We start from the raw sequence: 17,206 nt of genomic DNA on the forward strand, positions 1-17,206 counted from the left end.
CCCTCCCAGGGCCAAGGATAGTCGAGCTGTACTCCAATACAAAAGCTTCTTCCGAATGCTCAGAAGAAGCGGGGCAATCTGCTGCTCAGGTGACAAATCTAGTCCAATCTGGCATCCCAAATACCGCACTGTTGTGCCAGGAGGAATCCATCTAAAACCGGGGTCCGGGCTCCATGCCGGAGTGGGAGAGCACTACTGATCCAAAAGGCGACTGTCTTGCGCCAATTGATCACTGCTCCCGAAGCTGCACTAAAAACCTGGAGCGACTGCTTTGCTCGAAGAAGATTCTGTCATCGTGACATCGGGATCGGTCACTACCTTTTCCATGTCCGACAAAGGACTGGGACCTCCACTTCCAGATTCATTAGGGTTATCAGACTCCATATGAACCCTATAAATGCGATGCAAGAGAATGAACACAAGAACCAACCTCAAGTCCAAGCTCTTGAAAATCAATGAGTTTGTTAGCTTGAAGTGAAGTTGTCGGTGCGATATGAAAATCTAAGAATTGTCATGGAAAAGCACCTTCCAATCTTCGTAAGAAAAGCTCAAAAAAGCACTCGAATACTCTAGTACATGAATAGCCCCTTAAGTTCAAAGGTATAAACCTTTGTGAAGCTTATAAAGAATATAGAAGATAGGTTGTGCCTACCTGTCTTCTATGGCGGCTGGCTGTGTACACCGTAGGCTCGCTTTCTTGCCCGCGTGCTGTGGTAGTCGGCACTCCTGTCGGTGCTGTAAGCAAACATGCTGGCTGTCTTCTCCACTATTTACAGCATTCATCGGATGAGGATGTAAAGCTCTGATACCAATTTCATGGCAACCATCAACTAGGTGACCTCCTTCCTAGACAGAGATGTTGGGAGCTCACGATCTCTTTTATTAGCTAGATGCCCTTCACATGTGCCCGGCCACTTTTGTGCCCGACCACCTGAGTCTATTGCCAGTCGTATTGGCTCCCCTAAACCCCACTCGCGTCTTGTCTGGATGGTTGAGTTCTCTAGGTTCCCAGTAATACCATTGTCGTGACACTCAGATGACATATAATTGGATCAGATCTTGTTGGAGCTAGAGGTGGACATGTTGGTAGCTGATGATGACATAGAATTGGATCAGATCTTTTTGGAGCTAGAGGTGGACATGTGTGGGGTACATACAGGTGAGATTAAAGGGACTGATATGGCTGAAGGATACAGGGGCTGATTCAGCCTCTTTTGATAGCTACGATGCTTATTCTACACGATCCTCAAATGAAGTTAATGATGACATAGAATTGGATCAGATCTTGTTGGAGCTTGAGGTGGACATGTGTGGGTTACATATAGGTGAGATTAAAGGGGCTGATATGGCTAAACAAGATTGTGTGCAAGATATAGAGCCCAATGTACCAAAAGCTGAATTGATGGGGAGATGCTTGCTAGTAACCTATCTAAGTAAGGAAAAAGAGAAGTATGGGGCTTTATTTAACAGGTATCCAAAGCTATTTGCTAAGGATTACAATCAAATGAGAGGAAATTCAAGTGTGGTTCATGTGAGATAAAGCTAAAAGAAGGTGCAAAACCAGTGCTCAGAAGCTAAGAAGGTTAGGTGTTCTTTAGAGACACGTTTTGGAGATGGAAGTCACCAAATTGTTACAAGTTAGTTTTATATATTCGATTGATGATGCAGAGTGGGTTTCTCCTATAGTCATTGTACCTAAGAAGGGTAATAAATGGAGGGTTTGTGTGGATTACAAACCTCTAAATGCAGCCACAAAGAGGCATCATTATCCTCTCCCATTCCAGGAGACCAAGTTGCAGGGCATGAGAGGTATTCAGTCTGTGATGGATTTAGTGGCTATTTTCAAATTAGAATAGCCGTAGAAGACCAGAAGAATACTAGTTTTATCACTCCTTGGGAGGTGTTTTTTTATAGGGTTATGCCCTTTGGCCTTCTTAATGCATATGCTAGTTTTTAGAGCTAGGTGGATAGGGTTCTTGGCCCATATCTTGGATCCTTTGTTAGAATTTTTATGGATGATTTTTGTGTCTATAGTGACAGATGGATACATGTGGAGGCTGGACATAGTGTTTAAAAGTCTTGATGAAGATGGAGCTCAACTCAATCCAGCTAAATGCAAACTAGCAAGGGCCAAGGTAGTACTCTTGGGTCATGAAGTAAGTGAGAATGGAATGCAAAAGTGCAAATGGATAGCCCAAAAACAACCAAGAAGCTTATAAGTTTTGTCCAAGAGCTCAGATACTTGTCTAGGTCTTTTTGTATGCTTGCAGAGCATGTTTACCCTTTACAGAAAACTAGTCAGCAGGATCCTTTTATGTGGAGTCAAATGGAGGAGAATGCTTTTGAGAACATTAAGGATATACTTTCTACTCTTCCTATCATGACGCCCCCAAATTGGAGCCACGTATTCTATTTGAGCCTCAGTGTTGGAAAGCATGCAGTAGGGGCAATGCTTATGCAAAAAGGCATAAAGCAGTCATACAGGAGGCATGTCTACTCATTAGCAGGAGGATAATGGGAGGTCATGGCATGAAGTTGAATTGCTGATTTGGAATCTTGTTTATGCTACTAAAAGGCTGAAATCCTATTTGATTTATAGGTTTTTGTGGTGCTTACCTCTTGTGGTTTGTTGCCTCATGTCATGAGATACATAGGTGATAATCCAAAGGTGCAAAGGTAGATTATGGCTCTTCAAGACTTTGATATGAGTTTCATCAAAGAGGATAATGTGAGAGCTCACATGGCTGATATGCTCACTTACAGAGAATTTCAGGTAAGGCCCAAATCTATCCAGGATGTTGAGAAGCAGGTTGTACCTCTAGTCCTAACTTGCATGAGGAGTTACAACATATTGATGGTATATTTTTTTTTGATGGGGCTTTTAAGAGAAGTGTTGGCAAAGGAGGATCAAGGTTTGTTCTTGTTGATGAACAAGGGAAAGAGCTATGGTATGGCTATCAAGAGATAGAAGTAAAGAGCAACAATGAGATTGAATATTTCAGCCTTCTATGCTTGGGTCTTGAAGAGTGCAAAGGAAGAAAGGTCAAAAGGCTGATCATAAAAGGTGATGCCATGCTCATCATAAGGAAAGTACAAGGCACTTGGAAGCTCAACAACGATGAGATGAAAGGCTGGTTGTTAAAGGTAAGAATACTTTGTAACAATTTTCAAGCTTTCCAAAGATGGCATGTATACAAGGATGACAACAAGAGAGCCCATGAATTGGCTTGGCACAACAAGTCTTTACCAACGACGTACATGCTATAAAGGTCCAAGAGGCTCAAGGTAGAGAGTCTCTTTATGAGGAACAATATGTTCTTCTTAAATGTTTTGCAAGAAAAAACTTGGGTGCTTCAAAGAGAAAGGCCATTGTCAAGAGAGCCATGAGGATGTCTTGATTGGTGATAACCTTTATCACAAAGGGATTGATAGTGTTATGCGAAGAGTTTTATGTCATGATCAGATTGATTGGTGATAACCTTTATCACAAAGGGATTGATGGTGTTATGCGAAGAGTTTTATGTCATGATCAGATTTAGGATTGTTTAAAGGCTTGCCATGAAGAGGGGTGTGGAGGCCATTATGGAGTCAACATCACAAAGAGGAAGATCTTCACAACCTAGCTTATATGGCCAAGAATGAACCGGGATTTTAATCATTGGTGCACAAGTTGTGATGATGAGTGCCAAGCTTTTCAAAAAAGCATGTTGATTCTAGAGCCAATGCATCATATCATGAGTTATGGATCTTTTGAAAAGTGGGGTATGAATGTTATAGGACCTCTTCCAGGGACCAAAAACAAGAAGCACTATATTATCACTGCAGTTGACTATGTGACTAGGTAGCCAGAAGCCAAGGCAACAAGCAATGCTTCAGCAAAACAGATGTGTAAGTTCCTTTATGAGATGCTTTGTTGTCATTTTGGAGTCCCTTTAGAGCTAGTTACTGATCAAGGAAGAGAGTTTAGGGCTGATGTGATGAAGGATCTTGCCAAGATGCTGAACATAAAGCACAAGTTTACTACTCCTTATCATTCCCAATGCAATGGGCTTGTGGAGAGTTTTAATGGTGTCTTACAAAAGTTGTTATTCAAGCTTGTAGAAGAAGATCCAAGGGTTTGGGATATGTCTTTGGACATAGCTTTATGGGCATGTAGGGTGTCAGAAAAGAATGCTACAGGGTTCACTCCCTATCATCTGGTCTATGGTGATGAGTGTGTATTGCCTATTAATATGATGCTCCCTTCACTTGATTTTATCTTGCAGCTTAATTTAGTACAAGAGGAACAAGAGAAGACGAGGTGGGCTAGCCTACACTCTTTTCTTTTGGATAGGGATGAAGCAATCAAGTGGTATGAAAAAACTAGTCAAAAGAGGATTAAAGCATTCAATGAGAAGCTGGGCATCAAGGATTTGGAAAAGGGTATGCTTGTGTTGAGATATAACAATGTACTTAATACCACTTTCCAAAACAAGTTTAGAGTGAAGTGGGAAGGTACTTATGTTGTGTATGAATTTCTTTCAAATGGAAGCTACCAGTTGAAGGATCTTGATGGCAGGATGCATCCAAGTAGAGTCAATGGCTTGAGGTTGAGGCTATATCATATCAGAGTCATGTAGACCACAACAGAGAGAATGCAACCCTTTAAAGTGTTTTCACAACAAGGTTGGGGAAAATATGTAACAGGATTTTTGTGCCCTATGCAAACATGATGAAGAGGTAGATGTAATGTATATATGTTGGTTTTTAATGAGGTTTTGTTGGCCAAGATGGTTGCCATAGTTTGAAATCAGGCATGTGGGTAGGCCATACACCTTCTACAAAGGGATAGCTATTCGTGATGTGCGGGGAGATCCAGAAGGACGCAGGTGATCAAAAAAAAGAAAGATGCAGGGGATTTCGTTGGGCGGCAACCCTTTTTTAAAGAGGGAAGGTAAAAAGATCCTTTTTGGTTTTATAAAGAGGGATTTTTCGTTGGAGATCGTGTGAGGGTCTAAGAAAAGGACAAGACACAGCCAATCGCCAGAAGACTCAGAGAAGAAGAGCTCAGAGTGTGAAGTCTGTCAGAATAGTGAGAGTAAGTGTGGGCAGTGCCAGAGCAAAGGGAGTGAGTGACCTAGAGGATTAATTGAAGGTTGCAGGAGGCAAGTTCATGATCTCTATCTAAACCTCTAAAAGAACTTGGTGCTACTCAATACATGCTCAACTGTTGTTTATGTTTGAAGAAGAAGACTGAGAGAGTGAGTAAAAGCGAGAAAGGAGTCTGCACAAGTTGGCTGTGGAATCCAGAAAGAGATTTAATGCTGTGGAGATGAAGATGAGGGCGTGAAGAGTTGCTAGGAGCTGCCTACATAGTATCCCTTTGTTTTTATGTTTTCTTCTTTCTTGTTTGAACCCAGGGTCTCGGGGTTGTTAGGACTGGTTCTAATGATGCACATATCAAGAATATGGCATCGTTGAGTCTAATCCTGTGTAAGTGAATGATTGAGTTTTATGTTGTTTTGATTACGATGGCTATGATGTTTTGATTGTGATTGTTGAAAAGATCAATTGAGAATGCTGTCTGATTGAGTGTTGAGAGTTGGCTAACTAGGGATAGAGTCAGCTAAAGAACAGCTATGGTCAGATAAGAGCCAGTTGAATGTCAGGATAAGTCAGTTGAGGGTGTAGAAGGGTAGAGATTATCTTTTTAGGCCGAGAGGGAACCAAATAAGGTCAAGTCTGACAATCAAGAGACTATTAGATTCAGGCAGAGGTTTGCCAGCTCATGTCAGCTGATGTCAGAAGAGAGTCTATAGTGTTGAATCTTTGTAGGATCTAAGGTGTTTAAGGGTTGAGAGTAGCAGAGGACACAGCAGTGGAAAAGTTTGAAGTCAGATAATTCAGTTGGAATCAGATAATTCAGTTGGAATCAGACAATCAGCTGAGTCAGAATTGGTTCAGACAAGAGTTAGCTGAAGGTTAGAATTGGTTTAGACAATAGTCTGCTGAAGGGGTCAACTCACAGTCAGAAGGGAGGCTGTAGTGTTCAGGAGCAAGCAATTTGAGGATTGTTGTGTATGGAGGAAAATCTGGGAGTCTAGAGGACAAGAATCTAACTGAAAGTCTGATACAGTCAACTGGAGTTAGTCAGGGGTCAACAACAATCAGCTGGGGTCAGTTAAAATTAGCAGATGATTAGAGGAGGTCAGCTGAGGTGTTAGGATTGAAGGTCAGGGTTACTGAGAGTCAAATCTGACCTAAGAGGACATTTTGATGGGTCAGCTGATTCGTATTGAAGAAAGTTACGAGTCTGACTACATCAATAGAGGGCTAGTCAGCTAACTGATTCGTATTGAAGAAAGTTAGGAGTATGACTACATCAATAGAGGACTAGAGGATAGTTGCAGGGCTGCTGGGTGTTTTGAGCTAGGTGTTTTTTGCGAGTCGAAAGCTATAGAGGCCAGATTTAGATTCTTGTTGCTCTTCCCAACGTGCGTGCACACACTCGAGTGTAGACACATACACACGTGTATGTATGCATGCATGCGTATGCACACACAAGCGCATGTGCACGTGTATACATACATGCATGCATCCACACACATAGGCACATAAATGCACTCACACACTCTCTCGCGTATGTGCACACAGAGACACATACATTTGCATATACATAGGCACACATACATACAAGCACACATAAGGTGCACGTGCACATGTGACTGTCGACACACAATCATACGCGTGCACACACAAAGTTGATACACACAGTCTCAGCGTGAGGGTAACATGAGTCACCTTCGGTAAGGCTTTAATAGATGCGGGTGTACTCACACCGACATGTGTGCGCATACACTATTGATGCATAAAGGCACACACACTCACACGCACGTGCGTACACACAAAGTTGGCATGCACACACTCGACACACATATGCATGCATATATATACATACAAGGACACACAAGGTGCACGTGCACATGTGACTGTTGGGACACACAATCGTACGCGTGCACACACAAAGTTGATACACGCAGTCTCAAAGTGAGGGTAACGTGAGTCATCTTCGGTAAGGCTTTAATAGATGAGGCTGTACTCACATAGACATGTGTGCGCACACACTATTGACGCATAAAGGTACACACACTCACATGCATGTGCGTACACACAGAGTTGGCATGCACACATATGCATGCATATATACATAGACACTTCCACTAGTGTGTACACACATAAACACACACAATCGACACACACACTTGTATGCATGTCCATGCACACACACATGCACGTGATGTATATACACATAAAGGCATACACACATATACACATACTCTTGCATGTTTGCATGTACACACTTACACACACACACACAACACACATATACATGCACATGCACATACATGTACATGCACACTCGAGTATACACACATACACATACATGCACGTATGCATGCACACACATGCACATATAAGTGCATGTGCATGCGCACACATGTACACACAAATGCACGTACATACATACGTGCATCCATACACACACACATAGATGCACACCCACACTCTCTTGTACATGTGTACACAGAGACGTACACATGCATACATGTAAGCATACGCACACACACTGTCATGCGTGTACACAAAGGCAACACACACCCAATCACACACATGCACCTGCATGTACACACACACCCCCATATGTGCGCGCGCACACACAAGTGCACATGATGCACATACACACACTTGCATGCTTACACACAACACATACACAGACACATGCAAATACGCATGCATGCACACACACACATACATGTGCACGTATACATGCACATATGCACACACAAGCGTACATACACGTGCATATACGTACACACATGCATACATGCACATGTATATACATGCATACACACGTATACACACACACTTGCATACTTACACACACACATACTTACACATATACACACAACACACATAGATATACACATGCACGTGCACCCACACACATGCATTTATGTGCATACACATAAATGCATACACACGTATACACACACACTTGCATACTTACACACACACATACTTACACATATACACACAACACACATAGATATACACATGCACGTGCATGCACACACACACACCTTTATGTATGCATGCACACACATGCACACACAAGTGTTCATGCATACATACACACGTACACATGTACACACATGCACGTATATACACATGTGCATCCACACACACAAGCACATAGATGCACACCCACACTCTCTTGCGCACATGGACATAGAGATATACATGTGCATACACATCGAGCTATGTGCACACACACGGGACGACATACACAATCGCACGCGTGTGTACACAAGGTTGACCCATATAGTCGACACACACACAATTTGAGTGTGAGGGTAGCATGAGCCGTCTTTATTAAGGCTTTACCACTTGATGATGCACTCACACAAACACGTGCGCACACATTATTGACACAAAGGCACACACATTCGCATGCATGTGCACACTCACAAAGTTGGCGGGCACACAGTTGACACACACATGTACACGCATACACACATACATGTCCACATGTGTATACACACATATAAACACACACACGTACATTGTCTGAGTGCCAAGGGTGTATACTTAAAGTAGCGCGAGAGTGTGTGTGTGTGTGTGAGAGAGGGTGCATGTACAGGTGCATACATGTGGTGTGTGTGTGTGTGTGTGTGTGTGTGTGTGTGTGAGGGTGTAGTGTGTGAGTGTGTGTGTGTGTGGCTCGCCTGCGCCTGCGTCTGCGTCCTGTCTGGTTGCTGATCGCCTGTACCTACGAACTGTGTGATAGCTGCTCGCTTGCGACCTGTGTGAAGACTAAACGTGCTGCTCGCCTGTGTATTGCCGCTTCTGAACTCTCTACAGAATCTGCTGCCTACTCTGTATACTGCTTCCTCTCTGCGTTTTCTCCTGTCCACTGCTCGTGTGTGTGTGTGTGTGTGTGGTACAGCAGCTCCCGTGAGCACCTGGTTCCCTCGCAGCCTCAATTCGTCGCCAAAATTGCTCAGCAGACTGCCTCGCCATTATCCCAATCGCCCAGTTCTGCATTTTGGTCGCCGGATTCTGCTTCTGGAGTGCCCCCCTGCTCGTGGGTCCACTGCGACTGTTCGCTGGTGCCTCTGCAGCGCCCTCGATTCTCTGTCCAGCTGTCCTGATATTGCCTTTCTGCACCGACTTTACCTAGTGCCTATTATCTCATCATGGCTTCTCCTACAAAATATTATGCTCACAAAAAACAAAAGCAGGCTGTAGGTCAAGATGACCCTGTGCATGAAACGCCCGAGGCTGGGCTGATCTATGAGGTAATGCATGAAGGATTTCAGGATACACGCAAGAATTGGAAAGATCCTGTTCCTATGGTGGGACTTGCAGTGGATGTGGATGAAATCATAGATCCCATTCGAGAATATGCGAAGCATGCTGTGATTATTTTTTTTCCAGGCAGGATGCCTGTTGTTGCTGCTGATGTCGGGAATTGGTTGACACGGACATTGGGTGGTTGTTTTGTTCGCAAAGTCCACTATGTGGCAAGAGGTTTCTTTGAGGTCATTATGGTGGATGAGCACCATAAGCAAACGCTTTTAGAGCACTCCCCTCTCTTCTATGGAACAGATGGTTCATGTATTGCCATGGTCCCCCACCAGAGACTATCAGGCTTTGATTAAGCATCGCTGTCCTGTTTGGGTAGAAGTGGTGGACTTCCCCCAATGTTTGGCCTCCTTGTTACCTAAAATTGCAGCATCTCTAGGAAAGGTTGTATGCCCTCCTAGACCAAATGGCAACTCAAATCGATTCTGTATTTTATGGGACACGGATCAGCCCACTCCGGAATCTTATGCTGTTACCATAAATAATGTTTCCATGGGGAGTGCTCTTTTCAGACTCAAATGGGGTCTTTTTGCAGGCGCATGCTTTGAGTGCAAAAAGTTTGGACATATGGCATCTCAATGTCCTCTGGTCCTCCATAAGATGCCGCCTGATGCCTTGCCCATCCCAATGCAGAATAAGGACACTCCTGGTCCTTCAGGGGTTAAAAACAAAAGTCTAAAGACTCCTGTTATGCCTCAAGAAAAAGGCAAAATGCCAGTCTCTTCTAATATGAATGTAGCTGTGGCTAATCCCTCTACTTCTTCACCAAAAGGAAAAGAAAAGACACTTCAAGAAACATCTCAGCCACCACGCAGGTCAATTATCCCCAGGCGTCCTTTGCCTTCTAGAACTTGGAATGGAGCCTCCTCTAGTGGGCATACCCCAGAAGAAAATTCTGGAATTGGCATCACCTGGGCTACTGTAACTGCAGGTCGTACTCTATTTCCCAAAGAAGAGGCTGCTAGCTTGCTAGCCACCCGTCTCATAGATATTCCTCCTCCTGATCGGGGTGCAGACCCTGTGGAGGAAATGCAAACTTGAGCTACTTTTTTGTTCATACTGTACATACACTATAAATATGATGTCATATATCACAGTTTTGACTCTCAATGTACAGGGTTTGTGTGACCCTAAAAAGTGGAAGATGGTTTGGGCATATTTGAAGAGTATGCAGCCAGATATCGTTGCTCTTCAGGAACACAATCAACATCACTACGCTGGACAGCAAGGCCATTATGCTGGTTATGATATTTTTTATGCAGGCCACCATGCCTTTTCGGCTGTACTTTTTCTTGTGAAACATCATTTACAGCCAGTCATGGCATTTAATGACCTCCAAGGCAGATGGATGGTTATGCAGTGCTTTATTCAGGGTGAAATCTTTGAATTTGCATCAATATATGCATCTCAATCCTCTCAGGCTAGAGGACAGATATGGCAGCAAATGAAATTGTACCCTTGGAGATAGAAAGCATTCATATGTGGAGATTTCAATAATGCCCCTCAACCTGGTGATAATACATCCGGTCGTACACATATGCTTGCTACTGAGACGTCTTCGTAGGAAGATTTTGTAGCAACGCTTAATCTGATTGATCTTTGGAAAGAATCTCAGCCCTTGATGCCTGGGTATACCTTCCAACATAATGCACAATCCACTTACAAAGCTCGCCTGGATCGATGGTATCAGCTTGATCCGTTTCATTATGATACTCTCACGACCAAATTGTGGGTGGATTATACATTTACATATTCAGATCATGTATCCTTATGGCTCAGAGTTCATCTGCAGGACATGCCTGATGACAGATTGCCACTTCGAAGGTTACTTATCATCAATAATAGTTACTTGGAGCATGATGCATTCAAAGCACTGATACTTGAGGCCTGTCAGCCACTCTTTCCTCAATCTTTCATTGACTTGGATTATGCATGGACAGCTTTTATTGCTCGCATCCGTGATTATGGTAAACAGTATCTGGAAGGTTGGAGACAGACTGTTGCTTATGCTAAGCAAACATGCCAATCGTTAATCGAGCTTAGTCATCTTCGCTCCCTAACTTTGGCTGAAACCACTTCTTTATGTCAAGCTCGTCTCACTGTATTCAGGTAAATGATCACCGAAAGCTTGTCAAATGGGAGATACGGGCACGACAACAGGCGCTTTTGGACAAAGGCTGCTCTTCTAACTTTGGCTGAAACCACTTCTTTATGTCAAGCTCGTCTCACTGTATTCAGGTAAATGATCACCGAAAGCTTGTCAAATGGGAGATACGGGCACGACAACAGGTGCTTTTGGACAAAGGTTGCTCTTCTAAAAAAATTTTCAAGAGTTTACATTCCAGAAAACAAGCTGCATCTATATGTCGCACTTTAATTTCAGATGACACGTGGACCTCCACCCGAGCACATTTGGCTGCGACTTGTGTTACCCATTTCTCCTCTCAATTTGGTGAAGACGATTCTCACGCCATGGAAGTGTGTGATGCACGTCATCGGTTATTACAGCATGTATCCCCCATCCTTTCTGCTACTCAGGCGCAACAACTAGAAACAAAATTCTCTGAACAAGAACTGTCTGATGAAATCAGGTCCTGTGGCCGATGGAAAGCTCCAGGATGGGATGGCCTTACAGTTGAATTTATTCTTGCATATTGGGACACCCTCAAATTACCTTTGCTGCGTATGGTAAACATTGCCTGGGAGACAAGGCAAATGCCAGCTTCCTGGAAAAAAGGATTAGTGAAGCTGTTGCCTAAAAAACACTTATGTCAGTCTTTGGCAGATTGGAGACCAATTACCCTTATGCCGGTGATATACAAGATTATCAGTAAAATGGTTGTCAATCGCATAAAGGGTTGCTTGAATGATGGACTCCATTCTGCACAGTATGGATTTATTCCTCGCAGGCACATTACAGATAACATTGCAAATGCTTATATTGGCATTGAATATGCCAAATACATGCAGCAGGATGTCTTATTATTGCAAGTGGATATTGCTAAGGCTTTTGATACTATTAAATGGGGTTTCATTCAAGAAACCATGCGTGCTCTGGGATTCGGAGAAAAAATGCAAAATATCATTTACTGGCTTTATGCTGATAGCCAGGCGGCTTGTATATTGTCAGGAGATCTCTCAGAATCATGGACTTTGCATCGTTCAGTTAGGCAGGGATGCCCTTTAAGTGCTCTTTTGTATGCTATAGCGACGCATCCCATGCTTCTTTATATAGATCATTTGGTTGATATTGGCAGTCTTCATGGATTGGACATTCAGAATAGACGTCAGTTGGTTGCTCAGGCATATGCTGACGATTCTTTTTTTCTTCCTCGCAACACACATCAAGATCTCTCTACTTTGATGCAGGCTCTTTCTTTGTTTGCCCTTGCGGCTGGCCTAGAAATCAATTTTTAGAAATCTAAATTGTTGCCTCTGCATTCAAAACAGTGGCATAATTTGCTATGGCCAGGAGAAATAGCTCACTCCACTCATTTGATTCGGCATTTGGGATATCCTTTGGGATGGTCAGTCACTCGCCGACAACAAACAGATTGGGTCTTGGCAAAGCTCAAGAAAAAGTTGGAATACTGGAAACTTGCAACATGGCCATTGCATGTTCATTTACGGATTCTCCAATCCATCTTGGTTGCCTATATTCAGTTCTACCTTCCTCTCATCAGGTTTTCTAAGGAGGAGCTGAAATTATTTATGTCCACCATCTTTGAGATATTCTGGAGGTTGAAGCAGGAGAAAAAGAGTGTACGTTTGCTTTCGGCAAATCATTTGTGCACCCCTAAAATGCATGGAGGCTTAAATATCCTTAATTTACAGGTGCATATTCTTGCCCACAGAGGTAAACTGATGCTTCAATTTCTGGAAGGCACTCAGCCTTGGACAGCGATGATCCGTCATTTGTTACTTCATCTGACGACTTCGGCTTTTGGCCATTGACAACCTACTCATTGGGATTTTATTCTTGGTTACATTACTGGCAAAATTAAGGGCTGTCCTGTGGCTTACTTGCTGATTGGAAGCTTGTCCTTTCAAATTTAAAATGGAATGGTCGCGGATCCTTACAAGGCAACTCTCTCCGCGCTGAGAGCATCCACTGGTCCAAAGCATTTTCAGTTTCCCTGGTGGTGCAAGAACCCCGGCGTTCATATTTTCTCCACTCATCACAGGGTGTTACCTCTGTGGGAGATGTCATCCATCCTGATGGCTCCCCTCTTTCTTTTCCACAGGCTGCTGCACATTATGGCTTGGGACCTCATTATCGTCGTCTTTGGTGTGATATAATTCAGATGCTTCAGCCTTTTTTGCCGATTCCACTGTTGGAAATTCGAGATCGCCTGCAGGATTGGACTATCTCCTCTTTTGATTCTTCATGCCATCCCTTGAGGCTATCTGATATTACAGTTGCTGGTCTGTATAAACATTTGTTGCCATTGCCTTGGGTTTCTGAAAGGGCAAATCTCTTCTGGCATATGCATCGGTCATCTTGGTGGTGGAAAAGACGATTGCGATCTATTTGGCAGTCGAAGCTTCCTCTTCGACAATAGCTCTTTTTATCGCGTGTTCTTTTGGCTGTTATTCCCTCAGGACAGTTTCTGGCACGTAGACATATATCCTCATCCACTTGCCATAGATGCTCTGCTTCCAGGGAGACAGTCATTCATATTTTTTGGAGCTGTCCTTCTTCTCGTCAATTTTTTCTTCCTCTCATCCAGCTTCTGCGGGCTAGATTTCCAAATATGATATTTGGAAAGTTTTTCTGGCTATTTGGTCTTCATTTGCCCAGACCAGAGTTCTCTCTTTTCTTCTCATGGGTGCGCTACTGGGCTTTATGGACACTATGGAAAGTCCGCAAAACCATGCAGTTTTCGGTGATGTGGTTTTTTTGCTTTTTCTTTTTTTCGGTACTCCCTGCATCAATCTTTCTTCGATTGCATGCAGGTTGACCAAATAGATCATGATGTATATATGTCTTATATTGACATCTTCAGTTGATGTACTTTGGGACTATCTACTTTGGATAGTCAACTTGTAAATCTAATATACTTATGATTCCACTAAAAAAAAAAATCTAATATACTTATGATTCCACTAAAAAAAAAATCTAATATACTTATGATTCCACTAAAAATCTAATATACTTATGATTCCACTATAAAAAAAAAAGTGTGTGTGTGAGGGTGCATGTACACGTGCATACATGTGGTGTGTGTGTGTGTGTGTGAGAGAGAGAGAGAGAGAGAGAGAGAGAGAGAGAGATGGACCCACACACAAGTACACACACATTTATAGTAGTTCCAATATAAGCTCACAAGTTGGTACATAAGGCAATTGAAATAGGTGATTGTGCTGAGTTTTGTTTCCAAGCACGCGTCCATGACTTGCATGCTCTCTCCTGCCACATGCTCTCTTTTCTGAAAGCTGCACAATTGCTCAAATACAACAATACGGGAAACTAATCCCATATCTACCACATGGCAAGTGTGAGAGCTCTTCCCTAACGACGGGTCACATGGCAGCAGTCTAATACCAATAAGGCAAGCCCCGGGGGGAAAAGACAAAGTGGAACCGAAATGCAAAGCTGGTAATTACGCCATGCCTGAGAATGGATCAGCGCAGAATAATGGGCCTGTGGGCGAGGTCCCAGAGTACGCCAACCAGCGTAAGCTTCATGCTCTCCCTTTGTCTCTGTACGCGCAGACTGCCCTGGAACTGAAGCCGAGACTGCGGGCAAAGCTGCCGCCTGCGCAGGATGCCCTAACCAACAGATTTGTGCAACGGCCCCCAAAGCTCCTGACCCTGGTATGCTTTCAAACTTTCTTCTTTTTGACATGGTTATCATGGTCTGCTTCAAGGTAAACATGGAATTCATTAGGGTAAGTCATGTGGCTAACTCACACGGGAAGGGGTAAGGATAAAACACGTGGAATTTGTAAGGGGTATGTCACATGGACTTCATGAGGATAAATCATACGTTAAGGGTAAATCACATGAATTAGATTAAGCTGCATGTGATTTGTAAGGGTAAATCACATGGAATTCATGACAGTAAGTCATACAACAAGGGTAATCACATGAAAATATCACATGGAATCTATGATGTGCTTTAAGGGCTAATCATATGGTATTCAGATGCATTAATTACATGATGTGCTTGAAATATCATTCACATAAACTGGAATTAGATGGAATACATGATGTGTTTGAAAGGTTAATCACATGGCTTTCATGATGTGCTCGAAGGTTAAGTGAGATGCCATTACATAGTAAGACCCAATCACATTGCTCTTTATGCAACCCGCATGGGATTTCAAGTACTGCCAAAATATTAATATTCAATGTTTCATTGAGAAATCTGGTATTTTATGTGCTGTCTGTAGATCTGGAACAAATTGCAGAGCGCATGCAGAGTGTGAAGCACAAAATCTTGGTGTTGTCTGGCAAAGGTGGAGTTGGGAAGAGTACATTCGCATCACAACTATCATTTGCATTAGCAGGAAAGGATAAGCAGGTCGGTCTTCTTGACATTGACATCTGTGGGCCGAGCATCCCCAAAATGCTGGGACTGGAGGGTCGAGAGATTCATCAGAGCAACCTTGGCTGGTCACCGGTGTATGTGGAAGATAATTTGGGTGTCATGTCTATTGGTTTTATGTTACCGGACCCCGATGAGGCAGTTGTATGGAGAGGGCCGCGGAAGAATGGGTTAATAAAGCAGTTCTTGAAGGATGTCTATTGGGGTGATCTTGATTATCTCGTGGTGGATGCTCCACCCGGAACTTCAGATGAGCACATCTCCATTGTGCAGTATCTCAAGACAACCAATGTGGATGGTGCCATAATCGTGACCACACCACAAGAGGTATCAATCATTGATGTGAGAAAGGAGATAAATTTTTGCAAAAAGGTTGGAATCCCAGTTCTTGGTGTGGTTGAGAACATGAGTGGGTTGCTCCAGCCATTAGCTAATATGAAGTTTAAGAATATAAAGGATGATGGTGAAGAGGAAGATGTCACCGAAGCTGTTATGGAAGAGCTCGGGCAGCGCTCTCCTCACCTGCAATCAGTCTATGCGTTTTCGGAAGTTTTCTACATCCTGGGTGGAGGGGCTGAAAAGATGGCCAAGGATATGAAGGTTCCTTTTCTTGGGAGGGTGCCTTTGGACCCAGAGCTAAGCCGAGCAGCTGAAGAAGGACGTTCTTGTTTTGCGGATGCACGGTGTGGTTCAAGTGCTCCGTTTCTTAACAGGATAATCGATATGGTTCTGGGTATTGTTGAAGCAAAGACCATGTAAACTATCCAATTTTGTGACAGGGTTTATCTGACCTTATGATGCTATAACCCTATGCATTTCCAAGCAATGGGTGCTGGTAGACAAGTTACTGTACTAGAGGACACTTCATGGTGTCACACTGTCTTCTGCTTGAGGCACTGGGTGGCCTTATATTGTTAACTAAGAAACAGATACATGCAGGAAGGTCATGAACACAGACTTGTGATGCTTAAGAGTTTTTATTATGTGCAGATATGTACATATATATCAGAGTTATGATTATGGTGTTGTGCTCTTTTCAAGTTTTTTATTGGCTTGTTCTGGAGTAGAAGTATTTAGGGTCGTCTTCTGGCCTGGACTTTTTATCAAGCTTGATCTTCTCTATTAAGGTTATCCTTTGCAGGAAATGTTCAACACATGAGTTATGGAAGTTGGAAAGTTTTTGGGACTTGCAAATGTCAGCTCGGGGGAGTGCATCTCAATGACCAGCCTGGCTGATAGGTTACAGGCTGG

General features: G+C 43.2%; 1 protein-coding gene across 1 annotated transcript; it reads left to right on the forward strand.

The window, feature by feature from the left end:
- The first annotated feature begins 14,805 nt into the window (after positions 1-14,805).
- LOC147610985 (cytosolic Fe-S cluster assembly factor NBP35-like) lies at positions 14,806-16,972 on the forward strand. The gene is made up of 3 exons (XM_086785630.1): positions 14,806-15,082; positions 15,121-15,222; positions 15,801-16,972. The coding sequence occupies exons 1-3, from the start codon at positions 15,016-15,018 to the stop codon at positions 16,712-16,714; spliced, it is 1,083 nt and encodes a 360-aa protein (XP_086641756.1). The 5' UTR covers positions 14,806-15,015; the 3' UTR covers positions 16,715-16,972.
- Positions 16,973-17,206: the final 234 nt, after the last annotated feature.

The sequence above is a fragment of the Cibotium barometz genome, chromosome 48 (assembly GCF_041138505.1).
Source record: "Cibotium barometz isolate CiBa-2024 chromosome 48, ASM4113850v1, whole genome shotgun sequence".
Taxonomy (NCBI): Eukaryota; Viridiplantae; Streptophyta; class Polypodiopsida; order Cyatheales; family Cibotiaceae; genus Cibotium; species Cibotium barometz.